Source organism: Dasypus novemcinctus, chromosome 19 (assembly GCF_030445035.2).
Source record: "Dasypus novemcinctus isolate mDasNov1 chromosome 19, mDasNov1.1.hap2, whole genome shotgun sequence".
NCBI classification, from domain to species: domain Eukaryota; kingdom Metazoa; phylum Chordata; class Mammalia; order Cingulata; family Dasypodidae; genus Dasypus; species Dasypus novemcinctus.
The window spans coordinates 78,712,504-78,732,221 of record NC_080691.1 but is presented as its reverse complement, the minus strand read 5'-3'; the positions used below and the strand labels follow the sequence as shown (position 1 = coordinate 78,732,221).

General features: G+C 40.1%; 1 protein-coding gene across 1 annotated transcript in view; it reads right to left on the bottom strand.

The window, feature by feature from the left end:
* Positions 1 to 19,718, bottom strand: part of LOC101418937 (adhesion G protein-coupled receptor E1-like) — a 150,437-nt gene that overhangs the window by 64,151 nt on the left and 66,568 nt on the right. Inside the window, exons 20-24 of the mRNA XM_012525549.3 lie at positions 12,383 to 12,532; positions 10,417 to 10,557; positions 10,185 to 10,331; positions 7,971 to 8,059; positions 6,634 to 6,717 (exon numbers count right to left, since the gene is read on the bottom strand). Of these exons, the coding sequence (XP_012381003.2) occupies positions 6,634 to 6,717; positions 7,971 to 8,059; positions 10,185 to 10,331; positions 10,417 to 10,557; positions 12,383 to 12,532 (611 nt within the window). The remainder of the gene's footprint in view (positions 1 to 6,633; positions 6,718 to 7,970; positions 8,060 to 10,184; positions 10,332 to 10,416; positions 10,558 to 12,382; positions 12,533 to 19,718) is intronic.

The following is a 19,718-nucleotide window of genomic DNA, read 5'->3' as shown; positions in this document are numbered from 1 at the left end:
TTGGTGTGTGTTGTGCTTCCTGGATATGTACATCTGTCTTTCTCAGTAGATTTGGGAAGTTTTCAGCCATTATTTCCTGCAACACCCCTTCTGACCCCTCTCCCTTCTCTTCTCCTTCTGGGATGCCTATAACATTTATGTTTCTGTTTTTTGCATTGTCATTCAGCAGAGGACAAATTCTTAATCACTCTCAACCTCCTCTCATAGAAGTTGCTCCCAAAATTACTTGTGTATGAGTGTGGGCATGTATATGTGTGTTCTTACATTCAAAAAGTAAAAAGATATGAACCTGAGCCTCAGCAGAGTTGCAGCAGCTACCCTCTGGGTCGTTGAACTTGACCAGGTCAACTAACAGGGAGATGAAGATGGTCAACCACCACACCAGGGAGCCAAGAGTGCCTACAATAGCAAGCAGGAGAATCGCATCCATCATCCATGTGGAATCTAAGGCCCCTCTCGATATAGAGGTGGAGTGGACATCACCATTCCAGTTCCACAGGATGGAGGAATAAAATATGGGTTAGAGTGGACATACTGATATTCCACTATGCAACTATTGTGACTGGTAATGGAAGAAATTGTAGCATTGATATGGAGAAAGTGGCCATGGAAGTTGCTGAGGGCAGGGAGAGGGAAGAAGAGATGTGATGTAGGGGCATTTTGGGGACTTGGAGTTGTCCTAAATGATATTGCAGGGACAGATGCTGGACATTATATATCCTGCCATAACCCACTGAATGTAGTGGGGGAAGAGTGTAAACTACAATGTGGACTATAATCCATGTGGTAGAGCAGTGCTCCAAAATGTATTTACCAAATGCAATGAATGTGCCACAATGATGAAAGAGGTTGTTGATGTGGGAGGAGTGGGGTGAGGGGAGGTGGGGAGTATATGGGAACCTCATATTTTTTGCATGTAACATTAAAAAATATAAAGAAAAAATTAAAAAAACAGAAAAAAGTGAAGAAGGTGAAAATCTGTGGCCACCAAGAAGGACTTAAGAATTTATGACAAATAAATGTAGTATTCTGGATGACAGAAATTAAGAGGGAAAGGAGCAGCAGTGTATATGGAAACTCTCTCTAGTAAACTTGTATTTTTTTATGTAAATATAACACTTACCTAAAAGTTTAAGTTTGTGAAGAAGGAAAATACTCGTGAAATGCAAAAACTTAGGAAACAAACTCTTAACTCCATTCCAGATGCAACTACATGCCTTACAAAAGAATATCCCACTGCTGTGACTTTCACTTTCTTTATCCACTAAACCACAATAGTGAAACCAGTTTCACAGAGTAATTGAAAGAAGTAAATAAAATAAAGAATAAAAAAAAAAAAAAAGAAAAATACCCATGTCCAGGAACTGTTTATATTGGTTACTGGTGAGGAGTAAGATTGAGGCAAGGATTATAATACTAATACAGTGTCTGTTCTTTTTATTATTGATCATTGTCCATAAATTGACTATAAAATGTGAGTCTGACTAACTGGTTTATAAATGGGAGTGCGGCTGAAAAGGGTAGTCTAGGAAGGCAAATGTCAATTGAAAGAAAGCTAGAGAATAATCTAGAGACTGAATAACACAGTGAACCTAGAGATGGATGAGAATTGTGGTTAATAGTACAAATGCAAGAATGTCCTTCTGTGAACCAGAACAGATGTATGTTAATATTGCAGGGTGGTGGGAATGTGGAGAAGCATAGGAAAAATACAATTAAAATAACCTATGGATTATAGTTAACAGCAACACGGTAATATTCTAACACGGTAATATTCTTGCATCAACGCCAAAGATATACTGTGTTAATAATAGGGGGTATGGGAAAAATATGCCAAATGTAAGCTATGGACCATAGTGGTAATAGTCTGATGACCACACAATCTGTAACAAATGTTCCACAATGATGTGGTGTGTTGGTCAAGGGGTGTTGTATGGAACTCCACACATGTGTATGATTGTTTTGTAAGTTCACAACTTCTGTAATAAGAAATAAACCTTTTTAAAAAGTTAAAAAATTTGACTCTGTACCAGGCAATAAATAATGTGGAAAAGAAATCAGAACCTTAGCAATGCAAGCAAGGTATGAATTGAATCCAGTCCGATGGTGAAGGAAACTGATGGAAATATGATTGGGGATACAAAGTTTATGTGTATCCAAATCAGTTGATGAAAATATGAAAAGGATTATAATAAAAATTGGGTAAGGATGAAATGCAAAAGATGCTTTCCCAGGGACCTGTAACTATATCTGTAACTATATCCCAGCTAAAAGATATGGGTTTACATTACTCCCACCAACCTTACAGACAAACTCAACTATAAGAAAAATCTCATAATTCCCATCCTGGGGAGTTCTGCTACATTCTCTAATAGAGTGGCAAGACTCTCCTGAGCATATGGGCAGCACCTAGAGAAGGAGGACAAACTTACGCCATCTTGATATTGATGATCGTTCTCGTAAACTTTTCTTGTGAAATTGAAACTTAGCCTAGTTTTACATATTGCCTAAGAGTTACCACCTGAAAGCCTCCTTGTTGCTCAAATATGGCGTCTCTCTAAGTCAAACTCAGCATATATGTACACACTACCTCCCCTCCCCCCATCTCCTGGTGTGAGCCTACCTGGCAACGAGGGATTACACCAAGTCCCAACTAGCAATGCATCTGGAAAAAAGACCTTGACCAAAAGGGGAATCTTGTAAATACAAATCAGTTTCTATGGCTAGGAGATTTCAAAGTGAGTCATTCCAGAGGTTACACTTATGGATGTCTCCGCAGGATCTCATTGCCTGCCACAGTAAACAGTGCCCCAAAGAGCAGGGCTCCTGAGGGATCTAGAGACATCTAGACATTATAAGCAGGGCAGAAAATCTCTGGAATTTGGCACTCTGTCAGTGGGTATTACTGTGGAAATATATGCTCCCCAATGTAACAAAGTTAGACTCATTTATAATTTCCTTACTCATGGCTCTTCTACCCCTTTTATTTGAAGACATAATTAAGTTATATATAATTAACAAGTTAGCACTATACTTGTTAATTATATGTCCTAGAGACCTGAATATTTGGCCTGTTCATATGCTAGTTGAACCCTGAATCTTAATAGAGTTGCAACACTTACTCTCCAGTTCGTTGGATTCACCCAGGACAACTAACGAAAGGATGATAATGGACAATGTCCATCCCAAAAAACTAAGAGTATCTACAATGGCAAGCAAGGCCGGCCCATCAATCTGTCCCATGGGATCTAAGACCCCTCTCTGTCAGAAAAAGTTGGCATCGCCATCCCAAAATCCTCAAGACTGGGGAATGAACAATGGACTAAAGCAGAGTTATTATTATTCTATTACAGACTTATTATTCTAGCTATGTAAGGACTTGTAACATTGATGTAAAGGCAGTGGCCACCAAAGGTTCTCAGAGGAGGGAGAGGGAAGAATAGGTGTAACAGGATGTCATTTGGGGGACATTGGTATTGTCCTGCATGACATTCCAATGACAGATGCAGGCCATACACATTCCATCAAAGTCTATAAAATTGTGTGGGGCAAAGGTAAACTATAATGCAAACTATAGTTCATGGTTAGTAGCAATGCTTCAATATGTGCCTACCAATTGTAACACACATACCACACTAACGAAAGATGTTGTTAATGTGGGAAAGTGGGGGTGGTGTGGTTGGGGTATATGGGAATCCTCTATATGTTTTATGTAACATTTATGTAATCCAAAGCTTCTTTAAATATAAAAAAAAATTTAACCTAGGAAACTTCAACACACCACTCATGTAGATGTAACAACTAGACAGTAGGTCAACAAGGAAACAGAGAACTTGAACAATATTATAGACAAGCTAGAACTGACAGACACATACAGAACACTGCATCCCAAATCAGCAGGTTAAACATTCTTCTTAAGTGCCCATAAACTTTCTCCACCATAGATTAAAATTATATGAAGGACCTTCTCTCATCATGATGGAATGAAACTGGAAATCAGTAATAAGCTGGAAAGGGAAAATTTTGCAAATGTATGAAGGCTAAATAACAACTCTTAGACTATCATTGGATCAAAGAACAAATTGCAAGAGAAATTAGTAGATATCTGGAGATGAATGAAAACAAGAACACAACTTATCAAAGTGTAGGATACAATGACGTCAGTGCTGAGATTGAAATTTAGCCCTATTTGTCTATATTTAAAAAGAAGAAAGAGCTAACACCAAAGTTCTAACTGAACAACTGGAGAAACTAGAAGAACAGCAAACCAATTCCAAAGCAAGCAAAAAGAAAGAAATAACAAAGATTAGAGCAGAACTGAAAGAAATGGAGAACAAAAAAAAAATAGGGAAAATCATCAAAACCAAAAGCTCGTTCTTTGAGAAGATAAATAAAATTGGCAAACCCTTAGCTAGACTAACAAAGAAAAGAAAGAAGATGCAAATAAATAAAATCAGGAATGAAAGGGATCCATTACAACTGACTCCACAGAAATAAAAAGGATCATAAGAGGATATTATGAGAAACCACATGCCAATAAATTAGACAACTTAGATGAAATGGATAAAGTCCTACATAAATAATCAGATTTATAAATCAAATAGCAAAATCCGTAAGTTCAACTTAAAGGCTGAAGAAAACCTGTTTTGATATTTACAATTGTAATGACCTAGGAATTTCACTTCAGGTTTTCTTCACGGAGAAATGAAATCTTAAGTTCACACAAACACCTGTACATGAAGCTCTATAGCAGCTCTATCACTACCACCAAAAGCTGGAAACAATCCAAATGCCCTTCAACAGGTGAACAGATGAGCAAACCATGGTCCTTTCGTACAAGGGGACACTGTTCGGCAATGAAAAGGAATGAGTTCTGATCCACCCTGCAACATTTGATGGACCTTGAAAACACGATGTTCAGGGGAAGAATCCAGTCACAAAAGGACACCGGTTGGTTGTATGATTCTATTTATATGAGAAATGCTCAGAAGAGGAAAATTCATGGAGACAAGAAGGAGATTCATGGAATCGTCATAGGTTGAGGGAGGGGGATGGGGAGTGATGCTTAATGGGTGCAGAGGTTCCTTTGGGAGTGCTGAAAATGTTCTGGAACTAGACAGTGGTGAAGGTTATACAAAACTGTGAATGTGGGGAAGCGGACTTGGCCCAGTGGTTAGGGCATCCGTTTACCACATGGGAAGTCTGCGGTTCAAACCCCGGCCTCCTTGACCTATGGTTAGTGCCAAGTCCGCCACTCAGTTAAGCCTTAAGACAGCCAGGACTGGGAAGTGGACATGGATCAACAGATGGAGCTTCCGCCTACCATACAGGAGGTCCAAGGGTTCAATATCCAGGGCCTCCTGGCTCATGTGGTGAGCTGGCCCAAGCGCAGCGCTGCTGCGTGCAAGGAGTGCCGGCCCACACAGGGATGCTCCCACATAAGGGTGCCTCCCCCTCGCAAGGAATGGTCCCTGCATAAGGAAAGCCATCCCGTGTGAAACTGCAGCCCGCCCAGGAGTGGTGCCACATACACGGAGAGCTGATGCAGCAAGATGATGCAACAAAAAGAGACACAGATCCCCAGTGCCGCCTGATGAGAATACAGAAGACACAGAAGAACACACAGCAAATGGACACAGAGAGCAGACAATGGGGGTGGGGAGAAGGGGAGAGAAATAAATAAATAAATCTTAAAAAAAAAAACCCACCAGGACTGCCATTCTTACTTCTATCCTTCCAATCTCCAAATAACATTGCGGTGTATTTTGGTGGGTGAGGAATAGGTAGGGAGGGGGACATAGCCATCTACCTGTCTATAAGTCTCTATAGATAAATTTATGTAACTACAATACAACGCACAGTTCTATCTTTATCTGTTTGTGTACATGTAATAAACACCAAATATGCCAAGCAGTTATTCTAGGCATCAGTGACCAACACAGACAAGGTTCGTATTTTTACACATCTAACTTTATAGAATCCTGGACATGGGGATGACAGGTTTTGGGGAGAAAGAACAAATGTGTGTGTGTTTTTTTTAAATGTGATTGAGAGGTGAAGAATTTTCTTGTTTGTCTTTTTTTGGTATTCTTCTTATTATTAAAATAATGAAAATAGTCTAATATTGATTGAGGTGATGAATGCACAACTATGTGACTATACCAAATACCACTGATTGTACACTTTGGATGGATTGTATATTTTACTGATATGCATCAATAAAATTGATTTGTTCAAAAAAAAAGCCTATGTACTGTGTGGTTCCATTTATATGACATTCTTGGAAAGACAAAGCTGTAGTGACAGAAAAAGTCTTGGGGATTTATGGGAACTAGGGGAGGAAGTAGTATCCGTCAATCAAGGGGCAGCAAGAAGGAGTATTTCAGGGTAACAGGACGATTCTACATCCCAATTGTGGCGATGGGTTACAGGAATATATTCATGTGATAAAACTCACAGAAATGTACACCCAAAAAGTCAATTTGACTGAATGCTAATTTTGAAAACCTTACAATTATAGTAAATTAAATGTTAACTCATAGTTCATTTTTTTTAAAAAGAGGGTTTTGTGTACCCAAAGTGTCCCCAAGATGTTCAAAGCTCAAAACATGATTACAAAGATTGTATCCTTACCTTCAGAGAAATGGTAGTGGTTTTGTTTTTGCAGGCATCATCCAGAATGCCGAAGGTGGTACTCATTAGTTCACAGAAGGAAGCCTGTACCCCAAAAGGAAGAGGCTTTGTGAGTATTGAAGCATCCATCCCACAGGCATGTAATCTCCCAATGTGGGGGCTGGGGCAAACAAACTTCAACCGAGGCCTTAATGAGTCTCTAGAATCCTCAAGGAAATGAAAACTCACCCCTTGATCTGAATTGGAATCACTCACTTCTCTCTTCCATGACTTAAAAAAAAACAACAAACAGCAAAACTATTCAGTGGGAAGAATGGATGGGAAGAAATATGTGATGAAAACAGTGACCCAAAAGGAATATTATTCAGTCATGAAAAGGGGTGAAATTCTGATACATGGCCCAACACCTTGAAAATATGATGCTCAGCAACATAAGGCAGTCACAAAAGGGAGACTATTGTATGATTTTATTTATAGTAAATCCATAGAGACAAAGGGGGATTAGTGGGGAGGGGAAATGGAGAGTGATTTTTAATGGGTATAAAGTTTCCTTTTGGGGTAATGGAAATGTTCTGTAATTAAATAGTTGGTAATGCTTGCATTTATTCGGAATGTGCTAAATGCCAAAAAATTATATACCTTAAAATTTTTCATGCGTTTTATGTTATATGCATTTTACCACAAGAAGAAAAAATCAATGGCTTAAAGTTTGTGGGAATTCCAAATATGACTTAAAAGTGCAGATTTATAACACCGACATCAATTTCTGAAAAGGTTATTGAGTCTTTTTACTCATGGGAATGATTTCATTAGAGCATCAGGAAATTCAAAAACCTCTTTGCCTGGTCTGGCTGTTTATTACCCATCCCTTATTACTTGGATATATCATTCAGTACCTTCACTGGTGGTGAGCGCTCCTTTTCTCTTAGTAAAAGAATCTCTAAAGAGTAGACGGGCAAATATCTTGCCTTTCCAGTTTCCTTTATAGCTAGGTGCGACCATGTTACTAATTTCTGACCAATGAGGTGTGACAGAAGTAATATATGTAACTTCTAGGTCATACCCTTAAAGGGAAATATTATGCCTTATACCTCCCCTTCTACCTTTCCCACCAACTAGAATGCAGATGTGATGGCAGGAGTTGAGGAATCCATCTTGGACCACTAAGTCTTGTGTGGATGACAGCAGAGCATTATAGAGCCATCTTATCAGCTCTTGAGAGCTTATACTCAGACTGTTACATTGGATAAAAACTAACCTCTATCTGGTTTAAGGCATTGCTCTTTTGGCCCTAACTAGTGGTTTCTAAGGAAAACTTCAAGAGCTAGTAACCTTACATATTCTGGCTCCTTTGCTGCTTTCCCTTCGCATAGCTGGACCTGCTCATTGTTGGGTATCATATCTTCTTTATATTTGAAGGGAATCCCTAGCAAGGAAACAAAAGCAGACAGACTTCAACAACACCTCATAAAACTTATCCATGGCTGTAATACACAATGGTGAAAATGAACAAACTACAGCTACATAATACAGGAGGGATTCTGAGAAACAAGATATTGAATGAAAAAGAGTAAATCATAAGCTCCAAAGCAAGCAAAACTAAATAAATACTGTTTGAGGGTATATACATAAGAGGAAAATACATTTAAAAGTAAGTTCATAATAAACACAAAGTTCCAAGTGGTTCCTCTGGAAAGGAGATGGAGATGAAATGAAAAAGGAAAGCAGAGAAGACACAACTGCTTTTATGGTTTTATCCTTCTTTTGTTGAGGAAGACCTTGGGGCTATTCATTTTATCATTATATTAAACTGCCTCCATGAAACTAGCAAATCTTCTTTTTAAGGCATGAATTTTTAAAATTTAAACATTTCATAGTTCCACATTGTTCTTGGGAGAAAAAACAAAATTATTTGACAGCACACAAAGCCCTGCATAATCTGATTCCACCTTGTCAGATGCAAGTAATACCATTTCCCATGCCTTCACTCTATAAATTTCAGAGCTCTCTTTAGTTCCTCATCCATGCCAATCTCTCCACCACATGACCTTTGCACATTCTATAAGCTGGATCACTCTGCTTTCCACTCTTCATCTGGAACATTCTGACTTGTTCTTTGAGTCTCAGCTTAAATGCCATTGCTTGAAGCATGTTTAATATCCTATTAGTGACCCCAAAGCACACTGTGATCATTCAGTTGTGGCACCTATTATGGTTACTATTAAATAATTATTTGTGCTATCTGTCTCCTTCACTATAAGTTTCATGATATGAAATATCATGTCAATCATATCTATGATTGTATCTTAAGTGCCTAGCATAGGGACTGGCAAATAATTAAATATACTGTGTGTTAAACCTTTATCGACTAGGTGGTTCCTTGAGGACATCATGTTGAGTGAAATAAGCAAGACACAAGGGACAAATATTGTGTGATCTCACTGATATGAATTAGAGTAAGCTAACTCCTAGAGTCAGAATCTAGAATATAGGTTACAAGGGACGGGGTAGGGATAGGGAAGGGGGAGATGAGGTTTAAAATATACAAAATTCCTATTTGGGATGATGGAGATGTTTTGGCAATGGATGGTTGTGATGGTAGCACAGCACTGTGATTGTGATATATGTAACTTCTAGGTCATATAGGGTATGATTGTAACTAATGTGGTTGAAGTGGGAAATTTTAGATGGTATTTTTGGGAATACAATTCAATTTTTAAAACTCTATGGAACTGCACTAAACAAATAGTGAACCCAAAGTTAAACAAGGATTATAGTTGGTAGTACAATTAAAAATATATGCTTTTTGTCAATTGTAACAAATATGCCATACTGGTTCAAGGTGTTAATAATACAGTGGTATATGGAGTCCTGTATTTTTATGCATAATTGTTCTACAAGCTGAAAACTTCTCTAACAAAAAATAAAATAAATGATATATGCCTTAAAAAGAATCTATTGAATGAGTAAATTAATGAATCAGTAAGTAAGTCAGTAAAGAGAAGGAGAATCTCGGGAAGAGGTGAAAGTTAGAGAAGCATCCAGAAGTTGAGAAGAGTGAGGATTTTTACCAAAGCAAAGACAGATTCCATTGCAAAGACACATAAGGAGGGAACTGGATTTGACTCAACTGATAGCAACATCCTACCATATGGGAGGTCCAGGGTTCAAACCCAGGTCCCCCTGACCCATGTGTGAACTGGCCCATGGGCAGTGCTGCTGCACACAAGGAGTGCCATGCCACACAGGGGTGTCCCCTGCATAGGGGAGCCCCACACGCAAGGAGTGTGCCCTGCAAGGAGAGCCGACCCACACAAAGAAAGCACAGCCTGCCCAGGAGTGGTGGCACATACACGGAGAGTTGATGCAGCAAAATGATGCAACCAAAAGAGACACAGATTCTCAGTGATGCTGACAACAATATAAACAGACACAGAAGAACACACAGTGAATGGACATAGATAGCAGACAATGGGGGGTGGGAGGGAGGGAAGAGGAGAGAAATAAATAAAAAATTAATCTTTAAAAAAAAGACACAAGGAGGTTATTACTTTTGCAGCTAAAGTTGCCATATTTCCAGGAGCCTTCTGGACTTGGACGAAAGCCCACAGTGCAGTTACAGCTGTAGGATCCCAGGGCATTGGAGCATACAGAATTTGGACCACACAGTGATGGATCTTGGGAGCACTCATCAATGTCTGTGAAGAACTCGAGAAAATCAAGAAACCCAGAAAAACAATGTGACATTTCTTTCCAGGACTGACCAGCAAACCATCTGCTCACCTTTACACTCCACCCCTCGGTCTTTGAAGTTCAGTTCCCCATTGCTTGGTACAAAGCCAGGAAGGCAGGTACAAAAGAAGCTCCCAGGAGTATTGGTGCATGTTGAATTGAAGGGGCATGTATCAACGCACTCATCAATATCTGTCGTATAGACAATGGGTGTGAGGCAAAGTCAGCCCGATGGTCCAACAAAAGTCATGTTTCTCCTTCCAAAGCATAGAATTGTCATTAGAAAAAAAATAGTGGTCCAGCCACGGGTTATGTTTCTCAACCTCCCTGCATCTAGGTGGAATGTGAGAGGATATGTCTATGTCACATTTGGCCTGATAGGGTTAAAATGTGGGTGTGCTTTCTCTCTTCTGTCTTTCCCCTCCACTTGATGAAAGCAGGGGTGCCAAGATCCTAAGGGACAGAGGAGCCAAAAGATGAGAGGAGACTAGATCCTAAGCTTCCCACTGATTAAGGAAATCCACACTGGATTGTGTGAGAGTGAGAAATTTCTATTGTGTTAACCTCGTTCTCAAGTTTAACACATCGTACTCAAGTGAGAGTGATTTCACCCCACAGGGGACATCTGACAATGCCTGGAGACATTTTTTGTTGTTGCTGATAATGATTTTGAGGGATATTGCTAAACAATCTCCACTGCACAGGATGGGCCCTCATAAAAAAGAATGATCCATCCCAAAGGCCAACTGTGCCAAAGTTGAGAAAGTCTGACCTAACCAACACAGATCACTGTGCCAGGACAGGGTCCCACCCTCTCTGAGGGTTTCTGAACCTTGGAATATGGAGTTGATGGAACAGAACATTTTGGGGGGAAATTAATTTGGAAAGAGTTTAAGGACAAAAACTGTCATGGTTCATACCAGTTCACTAAACATGAGGAGTAAACAGGCAAAGCCCACTACAGACTCTAGTGGGTATAAGGTATACGGCCCTGGAGAGTTGGAATGAGAAGTCCTTGTGATATGAATGTAGAATAATTTGGAGTCTCCAGAGGAAACAGGAACGATCCATGGTTGGAAGTTATGGGAGAGTAGTTTATACTTAGTACTGTTAAAGAGAACTCTAACCAAGGAAGGGACTTCTTGTAATGGGAGTGAGCACCCCACTTCCAGAATTATTCAAGCATAAACTACTTGGTCTCTTGTCAGAGACGGCAGAGAAGGAATTTACGCTCTGCCATGGAGTTGGGTTGGTTGCCTGATTTTCAATACTTTGGGGCTCAAGAAGATTTTCTTCACATGAAGTGAAACCTGAACAGGTAACTCAGATAAAATAGGTAATAATTTTACAGAAAGGGAAAGGAAAGTCCATGACCTTGCCTGTTTGGCCTGGCTCTTGTCTTTGTTGGGGATCCTGAATGGGTTCCTGAGATCCCCTAGAGATGTATTAGGCAATCTCTAATGTGCCTTTCAACTTTACCCCGCTATTGTCCTTCTTCTAACAATGTTAGCATCTAGTGGCACTCAAACACATTTTTAAGAAAAGCAAGCATGTACTTCCTCTAGGAAGTTGAAGACTATAAAATAGGCTCTGCATTATGATAGACAGCCTCTAAAGATATTCTCCAGGAAGCAGAGTTCATATCACCTTCCTTTGAAACTAGTCTGATTGTGGCAAAAATAACATACTGGAAATTCCAAGTCCAAGCTTTAGGAGGACTGTCAGTTTCTGCTTTCTTCCTTTTGGAATATTCCTTCTTGGATGTTAGCTACAATCCTATGAGGAAACCCAAGCAGTCACATGGAAATGCCCATGAAGAAAGCTGAGGATCCCAGCTGAGCCTCTTTGGGTCTATCAGCCATCCCAGAGCCCCAGCTGACACCAAGCGAAACAGAAAAACCATGTGGTTCAACCCATGGACTCGTGCACAATAACATACGGTTGTTACTGTTAGCCAGTAAGTTCTGGGGTAGTTCGATATCTACTGAGAAGTCCTCAGTGTGACTGGAAGAATTACCTTTACATTGGAAAACATCTGTTTTTCCCGGGGTCCATGGATAGGTTGGAAAGAATCCAGGTAGGCAGGAGCAATTGTATTTTCCCGGGATGTTGATACAGACAGAATTGGGGCCACAAAGAGTCAAGTTTCTGGAACATTCATCCACATCTAAGGAGAAAGTAGGTCTAAGTCAAAAGAATGAAGATGCTAAGGCTATTGCTGCTCACCATTGTCTCCCCACTGATGGAAGCCAATGGGCTTCCCTGGCTCCCATCTTGCCTTCTTAAACACATTTTCCTTACTACAGTGAAAGCAAAGGTTTGGGGGCATATTCATGATGCATGTATGGTAGATTGAGTTATATACCCAAGGGTGGAAAAAACATGGTTTTCATCTTAATCTCATTCCTGTGGGTATGAATTCATTGTAAACAGGATCTCTTGAAGACCTCATTTCTATTTAAGATATGGCCTGATGGAATGAGGATGGGTCTTAATCTGGATTAATGGAGCCCTCTATCATCAGAAGAAATTCAGACAGTAGGAGAGAAAGCCATGGGGAGGTACCAGAAACCAGAAGACAAAGGACAGGATCTCACCATGTGATGGGAAAGCCAAAGAACCCAAGGATTGTCAGTCAGCCAGGACACTACTGACCCCAGGAGAAAGTGAGTCATCTTGCCTCTGAACTGTGAGCCGATAAAGTCTGTTGTTAAGTCAACCCATCATGTGGTATTCATCTTAGCAGCCTGGGAAACTGAGACACCAGGCAAATCCTCTGATAGCGCTCCCCAGGGCTCAGGATAAAATCCTAACTATTAGTGGGATATACAAGGTCTTGAAAATCTTGTCCTACAACCAATCCAAGGTCCACAGAGAAAAGGTGGCATTGGAGTGGGAAAAGTGGACATGGTGGCTGATGGGTATGGGGAATGGCAGGAAGAGATGAGAGGTGGAGGCGCCTTTGGGACTTAGAGTTGCCCTGGATGGTGCTTCAGGGGCAATCACCGGACATTGTAAATCCTCCCAGCGCCCTCTGGATGGAATGTGGGAGAGTATGGGCCATGATGTGGACCATTGACCATGGGGTGCAGAGATGTCCAGAGATGTACTTACCAGGTGCAATGGATGTGTCATGATGATGGGAGTGAGGGTTGCTGGGGGGGGGGGGGAGTGGTGGGGGGGGGGTGGTAGTGTTGAATGGGACCTCATATTTTTTTCATGTAATATTTTTACAAAATCAATATAAAAAAAATTACTTAGAAAGAAAAAAAAAAGAAAAGAAAAGAAAATCTTGTCCTAACTATGCTCTCCTGGCTCATCCTTCACTTCTAATACCTGGGTGCTTCATAATTCTATTGCATTACAAACCTGTCGGTCGGTTCTCTCCTCCTCTCTTCCTTCAGCATTTAACCCATTTACTCTCCTCTTTACCTGATCAATCTCAATTTATCCCTAAGATTTCACTATATTATTAAAAATAATAACAGTATATACCCAGAAGAATTGAAAACAAAGACTGGAACTGATATTTGTACACTGCTATTCATAGGAGCTCTATTCACAACAATCAAAAGTTGGAAACAGTCCAATTGTCTATCCACGGATGAATGGATGAACAAAAAGTGGTATACACATATGATTGAATATCATTCGGCCATAAAAAGGAATGAATTTCTAGCTCATACTACAAGGTCGATGAGCTTTGAAAACTGTATGGTGAATGAAATAATCCAGCCAAAAAAGACAAACATTGTGTGGCTCCACTTGTATGAAATATCTGGAATAAGCAAATTCATAAACATAGGACATTAACCAGAGGTTACCAGGGGACAAGGGAAGGGAAATGGGGAGTTATTGCTAAATGGGTCCAGAATTTCTGTGGAGGTTGACAAAAATGTTTAGGTAATGGATGGTGGGGATGTTGGCACAACATTGTAAATGACAATGAATTGTACACTTAAAATGGTAGACATCGGATATGTTGTGTTATATATGCATTACAACAATAAAAAATTTTAAGTGATGATGGTGATGATAGCAGAGATGCAGCAGAGTGGAAGCTGCATGGAGAGTCTGGGCTCAAAGTTTTGGTCCTGTCATCTATGGCTGTGTGCCCCTGGGCAAAAAAAAATCATCTCTGTGTGCCTCAGTTTCCTTATGTGTCAAATGGGGGTAACAACACTATCTTCCTCAAAGGCTTGCTTAGAAGAATAAATGATCTGACATCTGCAAATCTCTGAGTACATAGCCTGAGGCATGTCAACCTTTATGTAAGTTAACTAAAATAAAAAATTAATTGCTAACACATTGAGCTTTCTTTGTGGCGAGGGTTGAGCTAAATCTTTTACATACAAATGCTCACAGCAGCCCTAGGAGGTGCATACTAATATAATCTCTAGTAGTTGGAGGAGAAATCTGAGGCTTTAAAAAGTCTCACAGTCTAAGTAATCATTGCCTAATGCAAGATCCAGAAGACGCTATCCTCTGTTTTCTTCTAGGCGTTTGATAATTCTAGCTCTTCACTATATTATTTGATCCATTTTGAGTTGAGTTGATTTTTGTACAAGGTGTAAGGTTGGGGGCCTCCTTTTTTTTTTTTTTTTTTTTGCAAATGGAGATGCGGTTTTCCCATCTCCCTTTGTTGGAGGGACTATTCTGGGAAGCAGACTTGGCCCAATGGATAGGTTGTCCGCCTACCACATGAGACGTCTGCGGTTCAAACCCCAGGCCTCCATGACCCATGCGAAGCTGGCCCATTGGCAGTGATGATGGGTGCAAGGAGTGCCATGCCATGCAGGGGTTCCCCCCACATAGGGGAGCCCCATGCCCAAGGGGCGTGCCCCGGAAGGAAGGCCACCAAGTGGGAAAAAGTTGCAGCCTGCCCGGGAGAGGTGCCACACACACGGAGAGCTGACACAACAAGATGATGTAATAAAAAGAAACACAGATTCCCAGTGCTGCTGATAAGGATAGAAGCAGTCATAGAAGAACACACAGCAAATGGACACAGAGAGCAGACAACCGGGCAGGGGGTGGGGCAAGAGAAGAGAAATTAAAAAAAAATTTAAAGAAAAAAAAGAGACTATTCTTTCCCAATTGAGTGGTCTTTGGCTACTTTTCAAAAATCAGATAGCCACAAATGTGAGGGTTGATTTCTGTGCTCTCAATTTGATTCCATTGGTCTAGATATCTGTCCTTGTGCCAGTACCATGCTGTTTTGATAACTGTGACTTGGGAATAAGTTTTAAGGTCGGGAAGTGTGAGTCTGCACAAACAGTGAACACGAAGCTAAACCATGGGCTATAGTTAATAGCAAAATTATAAAAATGTACTTTCATCAACTATAACAAATGTAGCACACCGAAACAATGTGTTAATAATAGGGTAGTATATGGGAATCCAGTATTTTATACACGATTATTCTGTAAATCCACAACTTCCTTAATTTTAAAAAGGCTCAAGGTCACATCACTTGTGGAAGGCAAAATTGGGATTTAAACCCAGGTCCTGTCTGGCTTTGGAATTTTTGGTTGACAGCTTCTGAGCTTCTAGCATATCCTTGAGTGTCACAGTCTGGGGGTTGGCATTTAAATCAATGTCAGCCCTCTGCAAGCCCTCCTTGAGTTGCCAGAACTTTCAACCTCATTTAAACTCCATTCAAATGCAGAGGATCTTGGTGGTCGGGAGTCAGGGGTGTGGAGTTCCAGAAAGCCAAGTTTCAGATCCTGATTCTCCTATTTCTTATCTGATTGACCTTGAGCAAGCAATGCCATCACCCTAGAGGCTCAGTTTCCTTATTTTGAAAATAGATATACAATGTCACTGATGTCATAAGGTTGTTGGGGGAACTGAATAAGAATATGTGTAGAAAGCACTTGAAAAGATAAACAAGACCAAGAGCTGGTTTTTTGAGAAGATCAACAAAATTGACAAACCTTTAGCGAGACTAACAAAGAAAAAAAGAGAGAAGATGCAAATACACAAAATAAGAAATGAGAAAGGCAATATCACCACTGACCCCACAGAAATAAAGACTATCATAAGAGGATACTTTGAAAAACTATATTCCAACAAAAATGACAATCTAGAGGAAATGGACAAATTCCTAGAAACACATAAGCAGCCCATATTGACAAAAGAAGAAATTGATGATATTAACAAACCAATCACAAGCAGAGAGATAGAATCAGTTATTAAAAATCTCCCAACTACGAAGAGCCCAGGGCCAGATGCCTTCACAGGTGAATTCAACAAAACATTCCGGAAAGAAGTGACACCAATCCTGCTGAAACTATTCCAAAAAATCGAAACAGGAAGAACATTACCCAACTCCTTCTATGATGCCAACATTACCCTAGTACCAAAGCCAAACAAAGACATCACAAGAAAGGAAAATTACAGACCAATTTCTCTAATGAACCTAGACGCAAAAATACTTAACAAAATACTTGCTAATCGTATTCAACAACACATTAAATGAATTATGCACCACGACCAAGTGGGATTCATCCCAGGTATGCAAGGATGGTTCAACATAAGAAAATCAATCAACGTAATACACCATATAAACAGATTGAAGGGAAAAAATCACATGATTATAGATGCAGAAAAGGCATTTGACAAAATACAGCACCCTTTCTTGATAAAAACACTCCAAAAGATTGGAATACAAGGAAATTTTTTGAACATGATAAAGAGTATATATGAAAAACCTAAAGCCAATATTGTTTACAATGGAGAAATCCTAGACTCCTTCCCTCTAAACTCAGGAACAAGACCAGGATGCCCACTGCCTCCGCTCCTATTTAACATTGTCTTAGAAGTACTTGCTCGAGCACTGAGGCAAGAACCAGAAATAAAAGGCATTCAAATTGGAAAGGAAGAAGTCAAAATTTCATTATTTGCAGATGACATGATCCTATACATAGAAAACCCTGAGAGATCTACAACAAAGCTTCTAGAACTCATAAATGAGTTTAGTAAAGTCGCAGGTTATAAGATCAATGCGCAAAAATCAGTAGCATTTCTGTACACCAATAATGAGCGAGATCAGGAGGAAATCAAGAAACAAATACCATTCACAATAGTAAATAAAAAAATCAAATACTTAGGAATAAATTTAACTAAAGAGGTAAAGAACTTATACACCGAGAACTATACAAGATTGTTCAAGGAAATCAAAGAAGACCTAAATACATGGAAGACTATTCTTTGTTCATGGATAGGAAGACTGAACATTATTAAGATGTCTATCCTACCAAAACTGATCTACACATTCAATGCAATCCCAATAAAAATCAACACAGCCTTCTTTAAGGAACTAGAAAAACTAACTATGAAATTTATTTGGAAAGGAAAGAGACCCCGAATAGCCAAAGACATACTGAAAAAGAAAAACGAAATTGGAGGAATCACACTACCTGACTTCAAAACATACTACAAAGCTACGGTGGTGAAAACAGCATGGTATTGGCATAAGGAGAGACACATAGACCAATGGAATCGAATTGAAAGCTCTGATATAGAACCTCACATATACAGCCACATAATATTCGATAAAGCCACCAAACCCTCTCAACTGGGAGAGAGTGGCCTATTCAACAAATGGTGTCTGGAGAACTCGATAGCCATATGTAGAAGAATGAAAGAGGATTACCATCTCACACCTTATACAAAGATCAACTCAAGATGGATCAAAGACCTAAATATAAGAGCCAAGACCATAAAAACCTTAGAAAGCAGTGTAGGGAAACATCTACAGGACCTTGTAATAGGAAATGGATTTATGAATATCTCACCAAAAGCACGAGCAGCAAAAGAACTAATACATAAATGGGACTTCCTCAAAATTAAAGCCTTCTGCACCTCAAAGGAGTTTGTCAAGAAAGTAAAAAGGGAGCCCACACAGTGGGAGAAAATATTTGGCAACCATATATCTGATAAGAAACTTATAACTTGCATATATAAAGAACTCCTATATCTTGAAAATAAAAAGATAAACAACCCATTTAAAAAATGGGAAAAAGACTTAAACAGACACTTCTCCAAAGAAGAAATACAAATGGCAAAAAAGCACATGAAAAAATGTTCCAAATCTCTAGCTATCAGGGAAATGCAAATCAAAACCACAATGAGATACCATCTTACACCCATAAGATTGGCAGCTATGAAAAAAACAGAAGAATACAAGTGCTGGAGAGGATGTGAAGAAAGGGGAACACTCATCCACTGCTGGTGGGAATGCAGAAGGATCCAACCATTCTGGAGGACAGTATGGCGGTTTCTCAAAAAACTAGCCATAGATTTGCCATATGATCCAGCAATACCACTGCTGGGTATATACCCAGCAGAACTGAAAACAAGGACACAAACCGATATATGTACACCATTGTTCATAGCAGCATTGTTCACTATCGCCAAAAGTTGGAATCAACCCAAATGCCCATCAACAGATGAGTGGATCAATAAAATGTGGTATATACACACAATGGAATACTACTCGGCTGTAAGAACAAACACACTACAAACACATGTGATAACATGGATGAATCTTGAGAACCTTATGTTGAGTGAAGCAACCCAGACATTGAAGGACAAATACTACATGACCTCAATGATATGAAATAAACAAGCTGCCCTAGATAGCAAGAGACTGAACGATAGGCTTACAGGAAATCGGAGGGTGGAGGAAGGATATGAGCCGATGTCTGCAGGGGTGGAATTTAAGACGAGATGGTGGTAAGTATGAACACAAAGAAGAGATAAAAGGGGGGCAAGGGGTTGCCTTTGGTTGGGGCTTTGCGGGTTTGAGGGTGGCTGGGGAGGGGCGGATGGGTAACATTGCCCAAAAGTGGGGGGAGGGAGGGGTAGTATACGAACACGGGAGAGGGTCAGGTGTTGGTGGAGAGTAAAATGCCGAGAAAATCATATCAAAATATAATAAAGAAGGTTACCTGTTTAGAATGCTCGGAGGGGAGGGTCTGATGCAGGACGGGCTCCTGGGGAATGTCTAAATGCTCATTCTGCCAGAGTGGGTGACACCATGGGGTAGAAACCCAAGTAGTGAGAGTGCGGGTGGACCCACATCCTGGGGAGGACTAATGCCATCAAATAGAGGGAACTGTATCCCTCGAGAGAAAGGGTGGCTCCCAGGGCATTGGGGCAGTTGAGCAAGTTAGGCCCTGAACACTATTCCATCTATCTCTGGAAGTGGCTCCTCGGGAAACGGAGGTTGGCTGTCACTGTGGGCACCAAGGTGGAAGGGAAAATGGAGGATAAATGTGTGGAACCAAGGTAAATGGGGAGTAAGAGAAGAGTTTCATGAGAGTACACAAGGATGGATATAAAACATG